The sequence below is a fragment of the Humulus lupulus genome, chromosome 1, assembly GCF_963169125.1.
Source record: "Humulus lupulus chromosome 1, drHumLupu1.1, whole genome shotgun sequence".
In the NCBI taxonomy this organism is placed as follows: domain Eukaryota; kingdom Viridiplantae; phylum Streptophyta; class Magnoliopsida; order Rosales; family Cannabaceae; genus Humulus; species Humulus lupulus.
Window position 1 is genome coordinate 310,898,664 of NC_084793.1, and position 20,523 is coordinate 310,919,186.

The following is a 20,523-nucleotide window of genomic DNA, read 5'->3' on the forward strand; positions in this document are numbered from 1 at the left end:
TCCCCATAGGAAAAATCCAGCCGCCCATAACATTGGGGAGCAAGTTGCAGCACTCGTTCAAGTTCTACACATTCGTGGTGGTGGATTGCCCCACTGCTTACAATGTCATATTCGGCCGGCCCGCACTAGTCGAGTTCGGGGCGATCACCTCCATCCGTCATCTTTGCATGAAGTTCCCTTGCGACAATGGAGGGGTGGGGACAGTCCGGGGAGATCAGAAGAGCGCCCGGAAGTGCTACCACATTTCCGCCCGACCAATCTACATGGTCCGGGAGGAACCCTTCGAGGAAGTCATCGGCCCGGTTCTTCCTCCCTCTGCTGGAAGAGTGGTCTTGGAGGAAGATAAGCTGGACCCGAGGATAGGAGATGACCGCGACCTAGAGCCCATGGACGAGATTGAGGAGGTGTGCATTAGTGACACCGATCCGACCAGGATAATCCAAGTCGGGAAAAATCTGCCGGCAGAGGTCCGAGCTGCCATAATCACCCAAGTAAAGGAGAACCAGAATATTCTGGCTTGGTCTCATTCAGATATGATGGGGATCGACCGTAACATCATCTGCCATGCATTGAACATCGACCCGAACGCGACCCCGGTCAGATAAAAACGAAGGCCCTTGGGAACGGAGAGGGTCGAGTCCCTCAAGCTGAAGGTAGAGAAGCTATCATCGATCAACTTCATCCGTGAGGCTGTGTACCCCGTGTGGCTAGCCAATCCCGTTCTGGTGCCGAAGCCGAACGGGACATGGAGGACATGCATTGATTTCATGGATCTCAACAAGGCTTGCCCGAAGGATTGCTTCCCGCTTCCCTGGATCAACCAGATGGTGGATGCGACATCCGGGTACGAGATCTTAAGCTTAATGGATGCTTACTCCGGCTACAATCAGATTTCCATGCATGTAGCAGACTAGGAGCACACTAGTTTCCAAACCGACAAGGGAATATACTGCTACATTGTCAGCCTTTCGGGCTCAAAAACGCCGGGGCCACCTATCAAAGGCTCGTCAACCAAATGTTCCGGGCCCAACTGGGACGAAACATGGAAGTCTACATCGACGATATGCTGGTCAAGTCTAAGACATCCGGGAAACATTCGGACGACCTGGTCTAGGCTTTCGCAGTCATTCGGAAGTATGGGATGAAGCTGAATCCCAAGAAATGCACTTTTGGCATGGCCTCCGGGAAGTTCTTGGGGTTCATAGTGAGCTTCCAGGGAATAGAAGCCAATCCGGACAAGATCAAGGCACTGATTGATATGCCCTCTCCCCAGAAGCATAAAGACGTGCAAAGTCTGACCGAGCGGATATCCGCCCTAAACCGTTTCGTCTCTAAGGCCATGGACAAGTGCATCCCGTTCTTCAATATTCTTCGGGAAAGCCAACGTTTCGAATGGTCAGCCGAGTGCGAAGAAGCTTTTCAAAAGCTGAAAGAGCACCTGGCCCGGGCGCTACTCTTGGCGAAACCGGTGGACGGAGAACCTCTATTTCTCTATCTGGCAGTGACCGAGCACGCGATCAGCGCCGCACTAGTGCGCGAGGAAGAAAAAGCCCAGCTCTCGGTCTACTACGTGAGTAAAAGTTGTTGGGGGCTGAGTCACGGTATCCGCTGATTGAAAAATTTACATTTTGTCTACTGATGGCCTCTCGGAAACTCCGGCCTTACTTCTAGACCCACACCTTTTAAGGTTTGACCAACCACCCCTTACGGCAAGTGTTGCAGAAGCCCGAGTCGTCAGGGAGACTCTTAAAGTGGGCCATGGAGCTAAGTCAGTTCGATATAGCCTACGTTCCTAGAGTTTCAATCAAGGGGCAAGCCCTAGCCGACTTCATCTTGGAATGTTCCGGGATCACCAAAGCGGATGACCCCGCGGATCTTGCGGCGCCCGTATGGAAGGTGTTCGTGGACGGGGCCTCTGACGAGAATGGGGTAGGGGCCGGAATCATCCTAGTGTCGCCACAGGGACACCAGTTGCAAAACACCCTGCGTTTCCTTTTCAAAGCATCGAACAACGAGGCTGAGCACGAGGCATTGCTGGCCGGGTTGCGTTTGGCTCGGGAAGTAAGGGCCACGAACCTGGAGAGCTACAATGATTCCCAGCTAGTTGTCAGGTAGGTCTTGGGAGAATATCAAACCAAAGGGGAGAGAATGGCGACTTATGTGACTCAGACGAGGTAAATGCTGCAAGTGTTCAAGAGACACACCATCCGCCAGATCCCTAGAGAGCAAAACGTGTTCGCGGACACGCTAGCAAAATTAGCCACCAATGCCGAAGGAGAGCTGTCCGGACTGGTCCCCGTTAACCCTCTCCCCATGCCAAGCATTCAAGTTTTTGCGATCAATGCCATTGACCACTCCGCGTCCTAGATGGACCCCTTATCCACTATCTGACAACCGGTGGGTTGCCAGCAGACTGGGCCGCAGCCAAGAAGCTTCAGTACCAGGTCCACGGGTATGTCATGATGGGCGGAAAACTCTACTGCAGTGGTTTATCCATGCCATACCTCAGGTGCGTGTTCGGGATCGAACTAAGCGCCATCCTGCATGAAGTGCACGAAGGCTTCTACGGAGACCATACAGCCGGACTCTATCTATCGAAAAAGATCTTGCGCCAAGGATATTTCTGGCCAACTATGAAGAAAGACTGTATTGACTACGTTCGCAAGTGCGAGCAGTGCCAAAGGTACGCGAAGGTCCCGCGAGCCCCTCCAACATAAATAACGCTGATGACAAGCCCCTGGCCTTTCGCGGTGTGGGGAATCGATCTGGTAGGATCGCTCCCGACCGGGAAGGGAGGGGTGAAATACGCCATCGTGGCCGTCGACTATTATACCAAGTGGGTTGAGGCGAAACCCATGAGTACAATCACCTCGAAGAAGGCCCTGGATTTCCTCATCAATAATATCATGTGTCAGTACGGGCTCCCCTACAAGATTGTATCCGACAACAGGAAGCAGTTCGACAGCGTCCACTTCACAGATTTCTGTGGAAGGCATGGTATCATCAAAAGCTTCTCCGCGATCGCCAGGCCCCAAGCAAACGGGCAGGCAGAGGCCGTTAACAAAATCTTGAAAGGGATGTTAAAGAAAAAACTCCAAGCCTGCAAGAGTAATGTAACGCCCTAGCTACCCCATAACAGTTACGGTGAACAATGAACCGGAAATTTGACCCGCTACCCGAGTCCTTTGGTTAAAAACGTGATCTAAGTGTTATTATCAGGTTAAGGTGAAAAACCAGTAAAAAGAAAGGATCTATTTCATTAAGTAAATAAACTGCTCATGAGCCTTTCAAAAACGTTTACAAGTTGTTCTTAATACAAAAGGATCGCTACTGTTTCAAATTTACAATCCCCGCCGGCCTAAGCGGCAAAAATAGGATAAACCCCTAGTCCCTCTGAGAACTCCTTGACCATGGTGGTCAGGCGGCCCAATATGTACACAACATCGCCCAAGCTCTCCACTCAGGGTTGGGGAAGCCTCTCTTTCCCTTTACCTGCACCACATAACACCCATGAGCCAAGGCCCAGCAAGAAAACATAATAGAGCATGATATAATATCAACAATAATCATAATAACCATTCAGGACTATCAGCCCATAACAGATAGGTGACAGTAGCAAAGGTCACAAAAGTGGGTACAACTCCCTCTAGCCATGTGACGTTAGGGTCACCAGGCTTAACGGACAGGTGATTCTTTCATAAATTTGATTAGGATAGGTGCATGGTGATTGATCACCAACATAACCTTCCTCCCGACTCTAGAGTCGTAACTATGGACAGCGTCCCCTAGCCATGTGATAGACAATCACCGGGGCCATATGCCCTAGCTATGAACATCTGGTCTTAGACCAGGCAAGCGCTTATAAGTTCTTCGACCTTAGGGTCGGTCCAGCATTAATACCATAGAGTCATTCAATGCATGATCATCGACCTTAGGGTCGGTCCCTGACTAGTCAGTACAATAGACAAGTAATCCACATTCACTAGCATTTAATATGCAATCCATGTCCACATATATCAACCAACATACTTCAATAACAAACCATGCATGTCATATACATATATAGGGTGCAACTGTATCCATACACTGTTTTCTTACCTCTGGTTCAAGTATAAGTTATTATATGAACGACCCCTGAGAACGATCAATCTTTAAATTCCTTGACGGTCACCTAGTCATAACCAAAATATAGGATTTATCAATAAAAATGATAACAGAGGGTTCCCAAATCAAAACCTAGCCTCCGAGACATCAAACACTACTCAACCGGGTACTAGGTTCAACCCCGAGGCCTAAGGCTTGAATCCCCAAGCTAAAAACACTTTTCTGGCCAAAATTGCCCTGATGGGCCACGGCCCTTCCCAGCTGCGCCGCGGCGTGCCCCCAAACAGAGGCGGCCACCTCCTGACAGGCACCTTGGGCCGCGGCTCACCTAAGCCGTGCCGCGGCTCATTACCCCTTTCAGCTAAAAACCAGCAACGCACCAGAAAACTCTCCTGCGTTTTTCCTCTAAAACCAGCCCTTCAAACCAACCCAAAACCTCCTCCAAACACACAATTAAACCCCCAAACAACACCCATAGCTCACCCTCACCAAATCCCAATCAAACCAACACCAAAACTCCCTTTGATTCCCACTTTCCACATCAAAAATCATGAACTGAAAACTAAAAGGAAAAACAGAGCACCACCTGAAATAAGTGACTAAAACTCACCTTGAAACCAGTTTTGGACCTCCCTTGCAAGCTGAACCAAGTCACCAACCCAACCTTTAAGTCTCCTAGCTAGAAACCTCTCCTAGAGCTCAAGAACACCAAAGGGAAAAATGGAGAAAATGGTGCACGGGAAGGAAGAAAATTGTCTCTGTTTTGTTCTGTTTTTCTACAGCATTCCTAAGTCATATATATCCAAACCCCAAATGACCAAAATACCCTTAAGTCACTTAAAGCCTCTAAAGCCATTTCAAAGGTAAAATTGGTACTTTCCACTTATCCTGTTAATCATAATTAACGCTTCCCAATTCCCGCCAATCTCAAAACTCTCAAACTCTTATAATTCCTATCCCGTTACCCTATTATTCCCAGTAACGCTCTAATCATATAAAACACCTCGAGACTTACCCCGAGTCCCGAGCTTAAGCCTGTTATGACTAAACCGATAATTCATGTTTAAAGATCGTCTCATGCCGAAATACTCAAACTAATCCACATTATAATGTGGTCTCACAATATATCATTGACATGCAAACAAGTATACAATTATACCCTCAACAGGCCAAATTACCAAAACACCCCTGTAATCAAATGTGGACCCACATGCATGCATTTACCATCATATAATAATATAATTCTCATAAACATGCATAAACACATTTAATGGCATAATTAAACAGTTATGGTCCTCCCGGCCTACTAATCCATCCATTAAACCATATCAGGGAATCTGGGGCATTACAAGTAAGTGGCCCGAAGAGCTGCCCTGTGTGTTATGGGCTTACCGGACCACCGAAAGGACATCCATCGGGCACACTCCTTACTCCATGGTCTACGGATGCGAAGCCGTCATCCCCATTGAAACGACCATCCCATCTCACCGAACAGACACATACGATCCCGCCTAGAACCACGCCTTACTCCAGGAATCCCTAGATCTCATCGAGGAGATCCAGGAAGAGTCACAAGTTCAGCTGAAGATGTACCAAGGCAAGATCGCCCGGCATTTCAACTCTAAAGTAAAAAGCCAAAGGTTCGAAACTGGTGATCTGGTCCTACGAAGAGTCTTCCCTACCACCCAAGATCCGGGAGTGGGGGTTCTGGGCCCGAATTGGGAAGGGTCGTACGAGATCCAGCACGAAGTGTGCCCCGAAACGTATCGTTTAAAGCGACTCGCTGGCACGGAAGTCCCAAGAGCCTGGAACGCAGAACATCTCTGTAAATACTATCAGTAGTCAGGAGAACATGTTCCATTTTTATATTTTCATTGTAAATAATGTATGCCTTAGGGCGATTCCTTGAATAATAAAAATGGCGTGTACAAAACGCTATAATGAAATGTTATTAAATAATGAAAATTCTACTCAAGTGACCCTAGACCAGTCTCCACTCACTTGGGGGGTATTCCCGGTATGAACAAATACCAGGCGGGGTGCAAGGCTCAGGCCTAGTCCCGACCCAGACCGGCAAGGTCTAGGGGGTACAAACCCCGTTGGACAAAGCCTTAGGCTGGTCCCGCCCCGGACGAACGATGTCCGGGGGTATAAAAAAAGGACTAAGCCTTGGGCTGGTCTCGCCCGGACGAACGATGTTCGAGGGTATAAAAAAGAGGACCAAGCCTCAGGCTAGTCCCGCCCGGACGAACGATGTCCGGGGGTATAAAAAAGAGGACCAAGCCTCGGGCTGGTCCCGCCCGGACGAACGATGTCCGGGGGTATAAAAAAGAGGACCAAGCCTCGGGCTGGTCCCACCTCGGACGAACGATGTCCGGGGGTATAAAAAAGAGGACAAAGCCTCAGGCTGGCCCCGCCTCAGAAGAACGATGTCCGGGGGTATAAAAAAGAGGACATAGCCCGCGACTAGTCCCGCCCCGGACGAACATTGTCCGGGGGGTAAAAGTATCTGGTATTCCCCAGGGCAAGGACATAGCCCGCAACTATTAGAGTGCGGGTCCCAGGTGTGTGCAAAAGTAGTACGACCTAGGCCGTGAGAACCTAGTCTAAGTTTCAAAATAAACTAATTGAACCCCGATGGCCCAGGCCATCAGATTTTTGAAGTGGAGGATTGGACGGGTAGATCCAGTAATGAATATCAACTCCCTAATGGCCCAGGCCGTTGGGTCCTGGATAACGGGATTAAAGTAAGTTGATAAGTTAAAGTCAGGAATAATCTAGTCCAGGCCTTTGGAACCAGGACCAAACGCTCAGATCAGTCATGCACGGTGATAAAAAAAAAAGAGCAGCAAAAATAGCATAAACTGGATAAAACACTACAAATTGTCTAGGACGCATACGCGTCCATAAAAATGTTATTACAAAATAAAGGAAAAAAAAGGCGAGGTGAAGGTCCAGGTCTAGGCTTCATCATCCAGGAGCTCCGCGTCAGCTTTCTCCTTGGCCTCAAATTCGGCTCTCTTTGAGTCCGGGTCAGGAAAGATCAGGAGGTTCATGCTCTTGTCCTTGCGCCAAGCCATGTAGATGGCCTCCTCGAAGGTGACGCGCAGCATGTCATCCGCCTGCTCTTTTGCGCGGCGGGTCTCCTCATGCGCCTTCACCTCCTTGCAAAGCGAGCCGTCCAGCTCATGGATTCGGGCCTCCAAACCTTTGACCCTCTCCCGGTCCTGGATAGACTGAGTCGCCGCTGCCTCCTCTGCAACCTTTACTCGGAGAAGCTTCGCCTCCAGAAGAGCCATCTTTTCATCAGCCTCGGCTTCTTTCCGAGACATGGTCTCTTCAAGCCGAAAAGTGACCCGGTCGAAATCCGCGCGGTCTGCTTCGGCCTGAGTAACCGCTTTGGCCAGGGACTCCTGTGCCTGGGCTGTCTCCCTGGCCAAGGCCTCCTTAGCAGCTTCCCTTTGGTTCACGGTCGCCTCCAGCTCCAGCTGGAGAGTCTCCATCTTCATGGCCGCCTCGGCCACCAGGTCAGCATTCCAATGGGATAGTAGAGCGTCCTGGATCAAAGTAAAGTTAGAAGTCCTTACTAAACGAGGAAAAGGAGAAAGAAGATGCAAAGCAAACTTACAGCGGTGGCTTAATGGCGGAGAGCTTGGGAAATGAACAGCATGTCCGGGTTGGCGATGGTGGCAAATCACTTCAGTTGGAGATTGGACATGGTGTTCCCCACCTGATCCAGCAGGTCCGCCGTGAGTGGGGCCGTGTCCTGCCCCAGCTTAGGGCGGAAGCCCGTCTCGGCGATCGGCTGAGGGGCACTGAAAGCCACCGGGCGCTCAGCAAATTCAACTTGACGACGAATTTCCAGGGCCTTGTAGGTCTCGTCCCTCCTTTCCCGGCCACTCTCCTAGGTCCGGGAAATAAGCTTGGACTGCTCGTCCCGCAAGACGGCTTCCTCCTCCTCAGGTAAGGTCGGATGGATGGGAAGGACCGGTGTTGCCGGAAGGTCCTTCACGGCGAGGCGACTTTTCCCGAAGGACTCTCCAGCCGAGCCAGCCCCCCTCGTCCGGGGCTTCTTTTTCCCGGTTTCTGCCTTCGCTGCGCCTGGCTCTGCGACCCTCTTCCCGGAACTCTGGCTTACCGCAGGTCCTAGCTCCAGATCGATCACCGAGGGGTGAACGAGAAGGTTGGGGACGGTGGCCAGGTCCACAGCCGTAATAGGAACCGCAGCAAGTGCAACCTGGCCGGGTCGAGGATCCACCCCTGGCGTCTCATTACTGTGGGGGAGTTCTGGGCCTGGCGCCTCGGATGTTTTCTTGGCAGCCTTCTTTGCCGCGGGCTTGGCTGTCCTGGCAGCCCGGATCTCAAGGAGCTGCCTTATCTCGTCCACGGGATTGGACATGTCGGAATCTCCTAAAACAAACACAAATGAAAAGGTGTCAGTACAATTAACATGCAAATAGAGAAGTCAAAACTAAGAGTGGCCCGGGACGAACCCTTATCAAAGCCCTGGACATGACTCAATTCATCTAGCGCGAAAGAGTAGACTCGGTCCCCCATGTCATCCGGGTTCAGGAAATTCCCGTATTGGAGGAACCCGGACAGGTACATGAGAATTTCCAAGCCTATGGAAACGGGAGACGAAGGTCTCGTCTCCCCGTCAGCCCCGAACGCGGGGCCTCGAAGTGCTAGCCTATCCCGAGCTAAGTCCCCAACTTGGGGAGCATAAGTCAAAAGCATAGGTGAATTACCTCGCCCTGATACGCTATCCCCAGGGGTCCCCGTGTTTGGCAGTGCCTCCTCGAAGAGGGCTTCCGGCTCCTCGGAAGTGGTCGCCTCCTTCTACTAGGCCAAGTGCCTTTTCCGCTTGGCCGTGTCTGCGAGTGCTGCGGCCTCTACATGCCTGATGTGCTCCAGGGCCAGCTCTTCCCTTATAGCGGGATCCTTCTCACACTGTATTCCCCGGAGGCTCGGGGCGTTGATCGTCTGGTGGGCCGCGAGTAGTTCGATTAGTCGGAAGTTTTCGGTGTTGACGTAACCCCCTACGTCTAGATGCTCCGCGCTCAACTCGGAGTAGAGTTTCTTCTGGTCCAAAATGAACTGGGTGAGAGGAGTCTGGGCAAAAGGTCCTGCCACCCGAGATAATACATTGAGAATAAAAAAAAAGGGGGGGAAGACATGCAATGTAGAGAATCGGGAAAACACTTACCCACTCGTTGGAAGTCCAGCACCAGCGTGGGGTTCTTCTCTAGGAGGAGCCCGGACGTCATGAACCAGAAGTGTCGGACGTCCGGGGGATGCTTCCAGGCGCTAGTAGGAGCGGGGTAGTTGCCCCGCGGCTTGAGCCTATAGAAGTCGTCCAAGGTCTTGTCCTTGGCATTGACCTGCGGCTCCATCTTGTAAAAGTACAAGATTTCTACGGGGGTCGGCTCCGCGATCTCCTTCGCGGCGCAGATATGCGCCATCCCGCAAACAATCGGTAGGCTTGGGGCAGAAGCTAGAAGGGTGCGATCCCCACGAACGTTAGGAACTGCACGAAGTAATCATGAAGCGAGAGTGTAGCTCTTGCATTGATGTGGCCTACGCTCCAGGCCCCGAACCCGTTCACGGAGGTGTGCGCCCGCTCCTCTTTCCTAGCTAGGCGGTTGTGGAAGAGTCCGGGAGTTGACTCTATGCCTAGGCATTTCACCAGGGCGTACAGCATCTGGTAGTTGCGGAACAGGTTTGGTACTGCGTCCATCTCCCATTTGTTGCCTTTAGGGGTCCGGGACCCGGGAAGAAGGGCATGGGCCTTGTTGACTTCCTCCTCCGAGTGAAGGGTGACGCCTAATGTCATGGCTTATGATCTGGGAGCAAAGCAAAAACAAACCAAGCAGTCAGTACCGAAACCCAAGAAAGTCAGTTAAGGTACGGGGGGTCTCCTACGAACTGCTTGGAGTCCCCTCCGGATCAGGCCTGGGTTTACCAGGGAACCACAAGACCCTGATCGGGAACGAAAAGTAGGCTACTCCTAAATCGGTTCATCACTACTTGTCCGCGAAGCATCCAGACCCGGAAGGGCCCAGAGTGGCCTGGACCAGGCAGTCTCCCTAGCACTAATTCTAAGCACAAACAAGTTCTAGCAGCCTAAGCAGATAAGCAAAATGACAAGAAACCTACGTTTGTATATCTATAAAGGCAAATGGCAGAAGAACTTACTGTGAATTGCTGGTCGTGAAAAATGGTGGTTTTCCGGTGATAAGGACGCCAGAATCTCAGTCTTGAACTGACGAATGCGGTTCAGCAACTCGTCAACAGGACAGGCTGAAGACGTGTGCTTAGGCAAAGGTGCAGATGTCGGAACTATTGGGAAAAGGCGACGGCGCAGAGTGAGCAGACGGTGGACGAGTTCGTCGGCAAGCTCGGACATAAACAAATCCTCTAAGTTCTTAGAATGGCTCGAGAGTGTAAAGGTTTCAAATGAATGCCTGAGGGGTATTTATAAGGACCTAAATCATGATCTCTGATCTAGCAGATAGGATCGATCCCCCATCGGACGGTCCAAGATCGTGCAGAGGCATTAATGAATCCACTCAAGTGCTGGATCCGCTCCATTTCGATCCAACGTCCCAGAGTAGGAGGCTCTTCAAAGTTGCCCCATCCTACGGTCCACCTCAGCGCAGAAGCATTAATGAAAAGCCCCCACATGGATGGGACGCTTCGAAGTCCGAGCTGACGCAATAGCCTAGGCCTAGCTACCCTTGAGGTGGTTGATGACCTTTCAGGGTCAAGTGCCATCGATGCAGCAGTTGCTGGGCGACACATGTACCCCTCATCACGAATCTGGACTTCAGTAAATGGGCCCGGACCTTGGTAAATGGTCCGAGCTCCATAGTCGCTTGACACGCGAAGCCCCCTTGCCACGGACCAACTATTCTAAGAAGGAACAGCTGAGAGTATCCGGGACCAAGGCAAGCCTCCACAGGGTAGGCCCACATGAAGGCATGGGGGGTAAATGTTATCCCCGTTTCCTGCCGTGGGCCCGGGATCGTGTTCCAGGCCCACTAACTGCCCCATTGAGGTTGGGCCCAGTCCAATCCCGTTTGGCAAGGAGCATGATGGATATCGACAGCCCAATTGTGGGCGAAGCCCTCAAGGCGTCCGGGAAGTATTATACGGGACAGTCTTCCGAGAGACGGTTCAACTGGCTGGGGATAACAGTCGGGATCGGTACGAATGGTCCCAAAGCTTGGTAAATGATCCAGGCTTCTGGTAAGCAGAGAGGGACAGAGGTAAACGGACCTGGGTTAAGTCCCCAAGGTTGGCAGGATAAAGCATCCATGACCCTGACTCCGCCCTATGAAGTGTGGGAGTTGTCCCCACATTTCACCTACGGAAAAGGCCACCTCGGGATTGTACGCCGCTGGTTCAGACCTGTGCCACCACTGCTCTGATCGATCTTATCCCCTGAATCTGTCTCGTAATCCGAGATGCCCAGACTAAAAGCTCCAATTTGTCGGATGATAGTTTTGGTTTGGGCTGGCCCAATGGGCTCAAGTTAGCATTTTTCTTTGATGTTTTAATTCTTCTATATTGGGCTTCCGATAGAGAAGCTAGCAATATTTATACCTTTATTGGGCCCGGGTCAGCCCGGCCCACGCCCAGCGCTCCTGTGAACCTATAAATACATGTAACAGAGCACTGGAAAATAGACTTTTTTGGAGCGTGCATACTGTTACTCTGCTAAAACTAAGAGAAAACTCCATTGTTGTAGGCTCTCTAAGTTCTAATACAACTGGCTCGTTAATGCCCCAACCACGTAAAAATCTTGCTTATAACCTCCAAACCCTTTCTCTTAATCTCTCTTAACTTTTATTATTATAGTTTCCGAAAATCTCGGTAAACACATAGAGTTCTTACATAACCAAAGTTTTGGTAAAAATTAGCATGGAGGATGCTAAGACAGGGAGTGTTCCTTTGGTGGGTCATTTTACATTTTCTAATGACCAGTGTCCTAAAATTGATATTGAGAAACAACAAATGGCCAAGGTTTCTTATGCTATGACACTTGAATGCTTGATGTATTTCATGTGGAGCACTAGACCGGATTTGGCATATTCTTTAAGTGTCTTGAGTAAATATATGGCTAATCCAGGCATGGATCATTGACAAAGGCTTAAGTGGATAATAAGGTATGTGAAAGGCTAAAGTAACACTTGGATGCTTGGCACAATCTAAACGATTTAGATTCTTGAGAATACTTTGCTACCACCAGAAATCAAAGGGAGCATGCATCTAGATTTAAATTTCAAGATCATACAGCTTTAAAGTTGTGTCATACCAAAAGATTTAGTCATATATTAAAATGTAACAAATTGGTATATTAAATGATTTTAAAATCAACGAAAATGTTGCTTCTTTAAAAGTAACTATGCAACATACTAAATAGTATTATTTTATAATAAGTTATTATTCATTGTAACTTTGAATTATAGGAGTAACTTTTTATATGATATTGTTGACTGCGTTTTTAGCCAACGACGTGAGAACGTCAAATACGACGAACCTTCAAGAGAATGTAAACGACAACAGACGGTATAAACAAGAAAAGTAAATAACACAGAATTTTTATAGTGGTTCAGCCCCGATTGTCGGTAATAGCCTAATCCACTTAGAGTTGTGATTTATAAATCTATACTCAAGATCAGATGGACTATGCCAACTGAGTTTCTTCAGTATAAATTGTGAAAATACAATAATTCTCTCTAATTTCAGCACTTTCTCTCTCTAGAATAGACAGACCCAATTTTATCTCTCTAGAAAGAATAAGCAGAAGGGACCCCTCTCTCATCTCATAAGCTCTCTATTTATAGAGATGGGATCCTCCACTGATATCCCCTTATAATAGGGATATTTTACTATATTTATTACATTTATATTACAAATAAACATTCAAAATTCAAAATGTAACAAATTCCCCATTTGCGGGAAGAATGAGAGATTCCCGCGCATGTTGTTGAAGTTGTGTCTGACTTAGTCTCCTCTAGCTAGTTGGTCCACCTCCTACTCACTACCCATGCAAGTGCTGGTTAAACATGCATGGTGGTAGGATATGCATGGTGGTAGGACATGCTTTGGGTGGGTTGAACGTGCATGGTTCTCCTCGAACATGTACTCTCCTCTAGCATGCCATGTTCCTCCTTGAACCAATCTCCTTGGCTTCTCCTCGGACCAAGGTGGTTCGAGGCAACTTCCTTGGCACCTCACCTTGAACGACATTGAGGCAACCTCACCTTGGACAACATTGAGGGAACCTCACCTTGGACAACATTGAGGGAACCCCACCTTGGACAACATTGAGGCAACCCCCTTTAGCATCTCCCAAACATGTCCGATCGAACATTGTATAGACTTTCCTTATGAAAGTCTAAGTCTCCATTCTCTTGCATGAGACTCCTCCTCCTTAGCTATTTACCTTGGACACGTTCGAGCCAACACTTAGAAAACCTTGGGAGGCTTGCCTCCTACACACCCTTGGGGTCTCCTAGGACCACACCCTCCTTGGGGTCTCCTAGGACCACCCTCTTAGCCCTCCTAGGAGGCACTCTCCTAGATGCATTCTCCTTAGCCTCCTAGGATGCATTCTCCAATTTTTGGGTATAACAGATATTATAAATAATTAGTTTCTAAAATAGACTCAAAGATGACGTAAAAGTATTTTAAATAATAAGATACTATAATATAACTCAAAAATAACTAATTGATATATTATTAAGATTCTACAAATAAGTTTTGGAGGTAACCAAAATGTATATGAGGTAATATAATTTAAAAATAAAACCTTTTGTAAAGAAGTGACCAATCGGTATTTTAAGCATTCAAAATGTAACTTTTTACAACTCATACAAAATTTCGAGAAGCGTATTTTTCCAATTATCTTCAAAATCTGGTATACTATGACACGGTATATGTGTAAATAAATTGTTTTAAGGTATTTTTGGAATAAGTTTACATTTTTAAGATATTTGTGTAAATCACTTTTTTAAAAAAGAAGTATATGTGTAAATTTCCCAATAAAAAAACTCACGGGCTTTTTGAAAATTAGCCCACAATATAGTGGCCCGTATATGAAGCCCAAGAAGGGGTATAAGAAACATGAGCAAGGTGAGTATATATAGTCTCGTTCGGAACCCTAGCTTGTTCTTCATCGCCTGCTCATTCTCAGTAGGGTTTACGAAACTGCAGCTACCTGTTACAGGTTCGATACCTCACTCTCTGATCTTCTATGGTTTGTTCAGTCGAGCTTGTTGGTAGTCAGGGTTATGTTTCTTTGTTCATATTCTTGTATATTTTCTTCAATGGTACATTCTTTCCTGGTTCATTTTGCTATTCCATTTCCATTTTTTCAATGAAAACTACGCAATTCTATTTAATTAAGCACTTGAAATTTTTGTTAAGTTTCTATTTTCTCTGTGGAGAATTATTTTTAGTTAGGGTTGTAGATCAAATTGTGGCTCATTGTATACACTTTGTATACTTTTATACGATATCTTTCGGGATTTCATCACTTCATGTTCAGTTTAATTTATTTATGTTCATCACTTTTGAAGTTTTCAGTTTAATGATATAAATTTCTATCAATATGTGATATATGTTCTGGGATTTGCATTTAGTTTAGGGTCTGGGATTCTTTGATTCATGTGCTAGTTTAGGGATTTCTTGTTGCCTTGAATTTATGGTCTGGGACTTGCTGCACTAGGTTTAGGGTTTGGTATTTTTTGTATATATATTTTTTAAAAATTTGAAGTGACAAATAGAATGATAATGAAGATCTCTATTTTGGCAGTAGTTCAGCAAATTGGTTTTGATTGAAATCATTAATTGGGGTATTATTTGGAGGTGGCCCTCTGCTTGGTTTGTTGTGCTTAGATTCATTTAGGAAGCTGAGTAGAGTATGTGTGATTCCTTTAGTTAATTGGTTTGTTTCTTTGAAAAGTATGTACGAGCACAGAAACTTTTTTTGGTTATGTTAAATTTCTAAACAAGGCTGCATTTCAGCATTCTTTGTTTGGGTTTCAATCCTTATTTTGCTGTCGATGTAAATATATTAAAATTGATTTTATCCATTTAACAGTTTTGTTGTCATTTTTCTGTATCACATATTAGCTGGTGTATATCACCCAGCCACCTCCTCCGCACTACTCTCGTCTTCTTTGCAAACATGGCTGTCGGGTACCTCTTCTCTCTTTCTCTCTAGCATATGCTTTATTCATGTAAATGTGGAGATTAATTTTCTCTCTAGCATATGCTTTCTCTCTATCTCTTTTTTTAACAATGTGATTTGATTTTCAGGAAGAACAAGAGGATTTCGAAGGGTAAGAAGGGAGGGAAGAAGAAGGCGTAAGTGGAATTTGCACTATGTTCTACTTTATCTATTCATATTTTCTTCCAAAAATGGCACTCTTATTTAGATTTGTTGAGAATGAAAATGTCTGAATATCTACTTTATTAACACTTTGTTATCTCAATAATATAATTCAGAGCCGATCCCTTTGCCAAGAAGGATTGGTATGACATCAAGGCTCCTTCTCTCTTCAACCAAAGACAAGTTGGCAAAACCCTCGTCACCAGAACTCAGGGAACCAAGGTTTATCTCCTCAATTTTTTTGATTTAATTATTTTAATTATTATTATTACTGGGATGAACTCTTCAGTGCTCAACGTAGTTGCCCATGATGATTTTATTTTATTTTATGTGAAGCTCTATTTGTACTTTATTTGGTGCTTTGGTGGAGAAATGCAGTTGCTAATTTGAACAAAGGCATCATTTTTTCATCTTTTTGTGCATTTGATTTTTGGGATTGTATATCATGTAAAGTAAATTTAAGCACGCTACCATTGATGAAAGCTATGTGGATATTTAAACTTATTATGATGATAACTGCAGTGCTTGAGATGCCTAAGCATTAGGACGACATACCTTGCTCAAAAATCTATTTTACTTCAGTTAGCGATTGTTAGTTTTGTTAAGTTCGTATACGGTATTCATTTATGTAAATGCATATTTTGGATTGGAGAAATGCTAAGCTATTATGTTATTTCATGTACCTAATTGGGATGATATGCTTTATCTTTGTATACTTGACAGATTTCATACTTTTAGAGCTGCATTGATGTTTAATTTGTGTATTATTTTCCCAGATTGCTTCTGAAGGGCTTAAACACAGAGTGTTTGAGGTTTCCTTGGCTGATCTCCAGAAGGATGAGGATCACGCTTACAGGAAAATCCGTTTGAGAGCTGAAGATGTTCAAGGGAAGAATGTTCTCACAAACTTCTGGGTAATGTTTTATAAGAATTTGAATCATCTATTTAAAAAAATTTATGCTTATAGTGCTATTTTTATTCAAAGTTTTTATGTGTTTAATGATGATCATGCAAATTTACAGGGAATGGACTTCACCACCGATAAGCTGAGGTCGCTTGTGCGCAAGTGGCAAACACTTATTGAGGCTCATGTGGATGTCAAGACCACTGACAACTACACCCTCAGGATGTTCTGCATTGCTTTCACAAAGAGACGTGCTAACCAGGTCAAGAGAACCTGCTATGCCCAGTCCAGCCAGATCCGTCAGGTTTGATTTGATTTGATTTGATTGTTCATTTGAAAGCTCCATTCTTTAATCTAGTAGGCTATGATCACAATTAGAAACTGGTATCAACAATCTTCGTTTGCTGTTTGAATTTTCTTTTTGTCAGATTAGAAGAAAGATGAGGGAAATTATGATCAACCAGGCCACATCCTGCGACCTTAAGGATTTGGTGAACAAGTTTATTCCTGAAATGATTGGTAGAGAGATTGAGAAGGCAACGTCTAGCATCTACCCACTCCAGAATGTCTTCATTCGCAAAGTGAAGATCCTTAAAGCTCCCAAATTCGATCTTGGCAAGCTGATGGAGGTATTCGTCGGATTCCATTCTAAACCCCTTTTAATCTAATCCTTGTATTGCTACCATACCGAATGTGATCATTTTGTTGGGGGGGTTTTGATTTGTTGATTTTGTTGTGTAGGTTCACGGTGATTACTCCGAGGATGTTGGAGTGAAGGTTGACAGGCCAGCTGATGAAACAGCGGTCGAGGGTGAGGTCACCGAGGTCGTCGGAGCATAATGAAATTCAAAATTTCTTTTTTTGTTAAAATCAGGAACATTTAAGCCAGTCTTTCAATTTTGCGGGTTTGTGTTTGACGAGTAGAATTTTGTATTGATGGATATTTTGCTCTAATTTGACTTATTCAGAGCAAATACTGCCTAGAAAATTTAATCGGACATGGTCGTGTATTGTCTTTGCTTATTTATAGATTCCATACATGTTTGATGATTCTATTATTTTTATAATCCAATAACTCAGTTATCAGGTATGGTAGAACATTATGGAGTAATGATGCAAAATATGGTAAAAACATTCAAAGTATGTACAATACTAGAGTACAATTTTGTTCTAATTTTGACATGGTCTTGGTCAATCGTGTTGTTTCAACTGGTATGGTTGTGTATTTGGAAATTCAACTAGATATCAACAGAAAAAGAGAACTTAGTCATTGATAACTTGTGTTTTTGTAAAGTATTATTTTGGGACCTAGATATCAACAGAAAAAAGAGAATTTATTTGAATAGTATTATTTTGGTACCTAGATATTAACAGAATTTACTCATTTGATAATTTATGTTTTTGTAAAGTATTATTTTGGTACTTTCTGTTTTTAATAATGTTCATATAGTAATTTGTATTTTAAAATTATACATATTTGATATCTTAGATTCAGATTTGATAAATAAAATTTTGTCAATATGATCAAACTGTCATCAGTTATATATAATTAAGTAATTAAATTTAAAATTGAAATTTACATATAATTAAGTAATTAAATTTAAATTTGAAATTTATATAATTGACAAGAGTTTGATTAAATTAGTAAAATTTTATTAATTAAATTTGAGTTTAGAGTACTAAATATATACGATTTTAAAATACAAAATATTACATAAACATTATTGAAAATAATACTATGCAAAAACACAACTACCTGTCCACACGGAAAACAAGTTGCTTGAAAAAAAAAAAATTGAGCTCTTTGAGAAGACAGATAAAGCCAAGCTTTATATTTATATAGAATTCAAATTCTAATCGTGTATTCTTGTTTGTCTCCATAAGATTAGTCCTCTGTTCAATTATTAAAAACTACATAGAATTTACAAGCACTGGAAAGTATGTGTTGTTAAGCAAGGAATTTGTGCCAAAAAAAAAGCTTATCGTTAGTAGTACAACACACAAAGTGACAAGAGTTGGGTTTACTGATATACTTTAATTTTGAGACACATCCATCTACAGGTGTATTTTAGTAGGGTGCTGTCTTTTTATTATTTTTTTTTGTGGTGTTTATCATAACCCTTTTCTTACCAATAGAACATATATTTAACTAACAAAAGTGCACTAAGATTTTGTTCCTTTCCACGCTTTTGTTCAAATAGAAATTCTATTATGGCTAGCTCTCACATATTTGTATTGTACACAGATGGTGCTTACTAAAGAAATTTTAACCTTTAAGAATCTTTGGCTTCTTACATGACAAGGCATATTAGCCATTTTAACTAGACAAAGCTTTTGTCTTTAGGCCACCATAGTTTAGAAGGGGAAAGATGAAGATTTCCTCCACACTCTCCCCCCATCTCCTCTTGTTCTTGCTTCTTTTCTCAGGTTACTACTCTCTTAACCTATATCTGATTATTCACTTTTATTTATTATTTTTAAGTCGTGATATGAAAATCTTTATTCATTTGCATACACACGCCCTAATTCCTTATATTACTATGATATATATATACCTTCTTCTAAAGAACTTCACATTCGAAACTTTAATATGTTTTTCTTTCTTTAATTACATATTTATCTCGAATAAGGTCACCGTCACAGACCTTAAGAAGATAAATAGTGCACGACATCTCAAAATTCTGATGAGACATTGTAAATTTTAGACTAAATAGAAATGCATTCATTTTTAGATGATTTCTAATGGAAAACTTAGATTAGGAGGTTGAATTTTGAGATCATATCATATGACTAGATGTTCAACTAATTATGAGTGCAATACATTAATTTGTGTAATCATTTTTTGTTTTTGAGCGTGGCACAGTTGAATTTACGTCAATCTTAGGATTTGCTGGAGGAACTCGAGCTGTGAGGATACCAGAGCACACGTGTCACAAGGTGGTGAACTTAACAAAATGTGAGCTGCAAAGTTGTACTCAAGAATGCTCCAAACAGCCATATGGATTTGGGGAATGCAAAGGGCTTGTTTGTTTTTGCACATACTACTGTAAGGAACCCCCTTTGTTCAATTAGATACTTTTTTTTTCATCAAATTGGAGATATATATATATATATATATATATTGATGCTTTAATAAATAAATAAATAAATAAAAATATTCATTGTGTTGTTACAAAGTTACAATCCAATCAAGCGTGGTATTTTTTTGATGACATATCAAGACATTCTTGTAAATAAACAATTGTAGGTGATTTGTAGAATTAAAATGTAAAAACCCACATGTAAATTTGTCATTTTACAAATATCCAACACATCACAATATTGAAAACAACATTTACAAACTAAATAGAAAATTGAACAGTTGATTACAGAACCGTAACAAACTGTTATCCGTATTTTTGTAAAATTCTATATTTTTCAAATTTTTTTGAAATTTACAGTGCTAGGTGTAATTTTTCTTTATTTTTCTAGTTACTTCAAATGATTTTTTTCTTGATATATCAAGGTAACTAGTTACTTTTTAGTTTGATTTTTTTGTTTTTGGTGAGATTTTTTAAAGAAAAATAACATGTTACAATCATGATAACTTGTTACCGATCAGAGTAACCAGTTACCCGATATTATGGGTAACTGTTTGCCACCTTATTTGCTCTTCACCAAACTCCAAGCAATTTAACGGAGTTTTATAGTTATTATAGGAAAATATAATGACATACATAGAGTTTGCAACAGAACTGAAAAACACAAAAAAATTATAATCTTCAAATCCCTTTTACTTGTTTCCCAACTCATACTGCAAACTACAACAAACACGACAGTTCGAAAATGATAGACAATATGGTGCTGGCATTCATTGTATGAATAGGTATAGAATCACGAGTTATTGCTTCATTACTCAAAAGTTAAAATAAAGAACCATCTTATCTTGTGCCTAGATGGCTGAAAAATACTACTATTTATCATCATAATCAAATTATTTAAAGTAAACAAGTGCAGTGATATTATATTTCACATTGTTTCATTCTTCTTGTACAAAAATAGTGGTCAATAGTTCCTTGAGTCTTATAAATCTTGCACAAAATAAAATGCATAGAAAACTATACGACACCCTTTA

The 20,523-nt window shown here is 43.5% G+C and overlaps 1 protein-coding gene across 1 annotated transcript; it reads left to right on the plus strand.

The window, feature by feature from the left end:
• The first annotated feature begins 14,237 nt into the window (after window positions 1–14,237).
• Window positions 14,238–17,462, plus strand: LOC133812963 (small ribosomal subunit protein eS1-like). Its single transcript, XM_062246821.1, has 8 exons — window positions 14,238–14,338; window positions 15,247–15,312; window positions 15,433–15,480; window positions 15,622–15,727; window positions 16,282–16,419; window positions 16,528–16,713; window positions 16,838–17,038; window positions 17,151–17,462. Exons 2-8 carry the CDS (start codon window positions 15,302–15,304, stop codon window positions 17,247–17,249), a joined length of 789 nt encoding a protein of 262 aa, XP_062102805.1. The 5' UTR covers window positions 14,238–14,338; window positions 15,247–15,301; the 3' UTR covers window positions 17,250–17,462.
• Window positions 17,463–20,523: the final 3,061 nt, after the last annotated feature.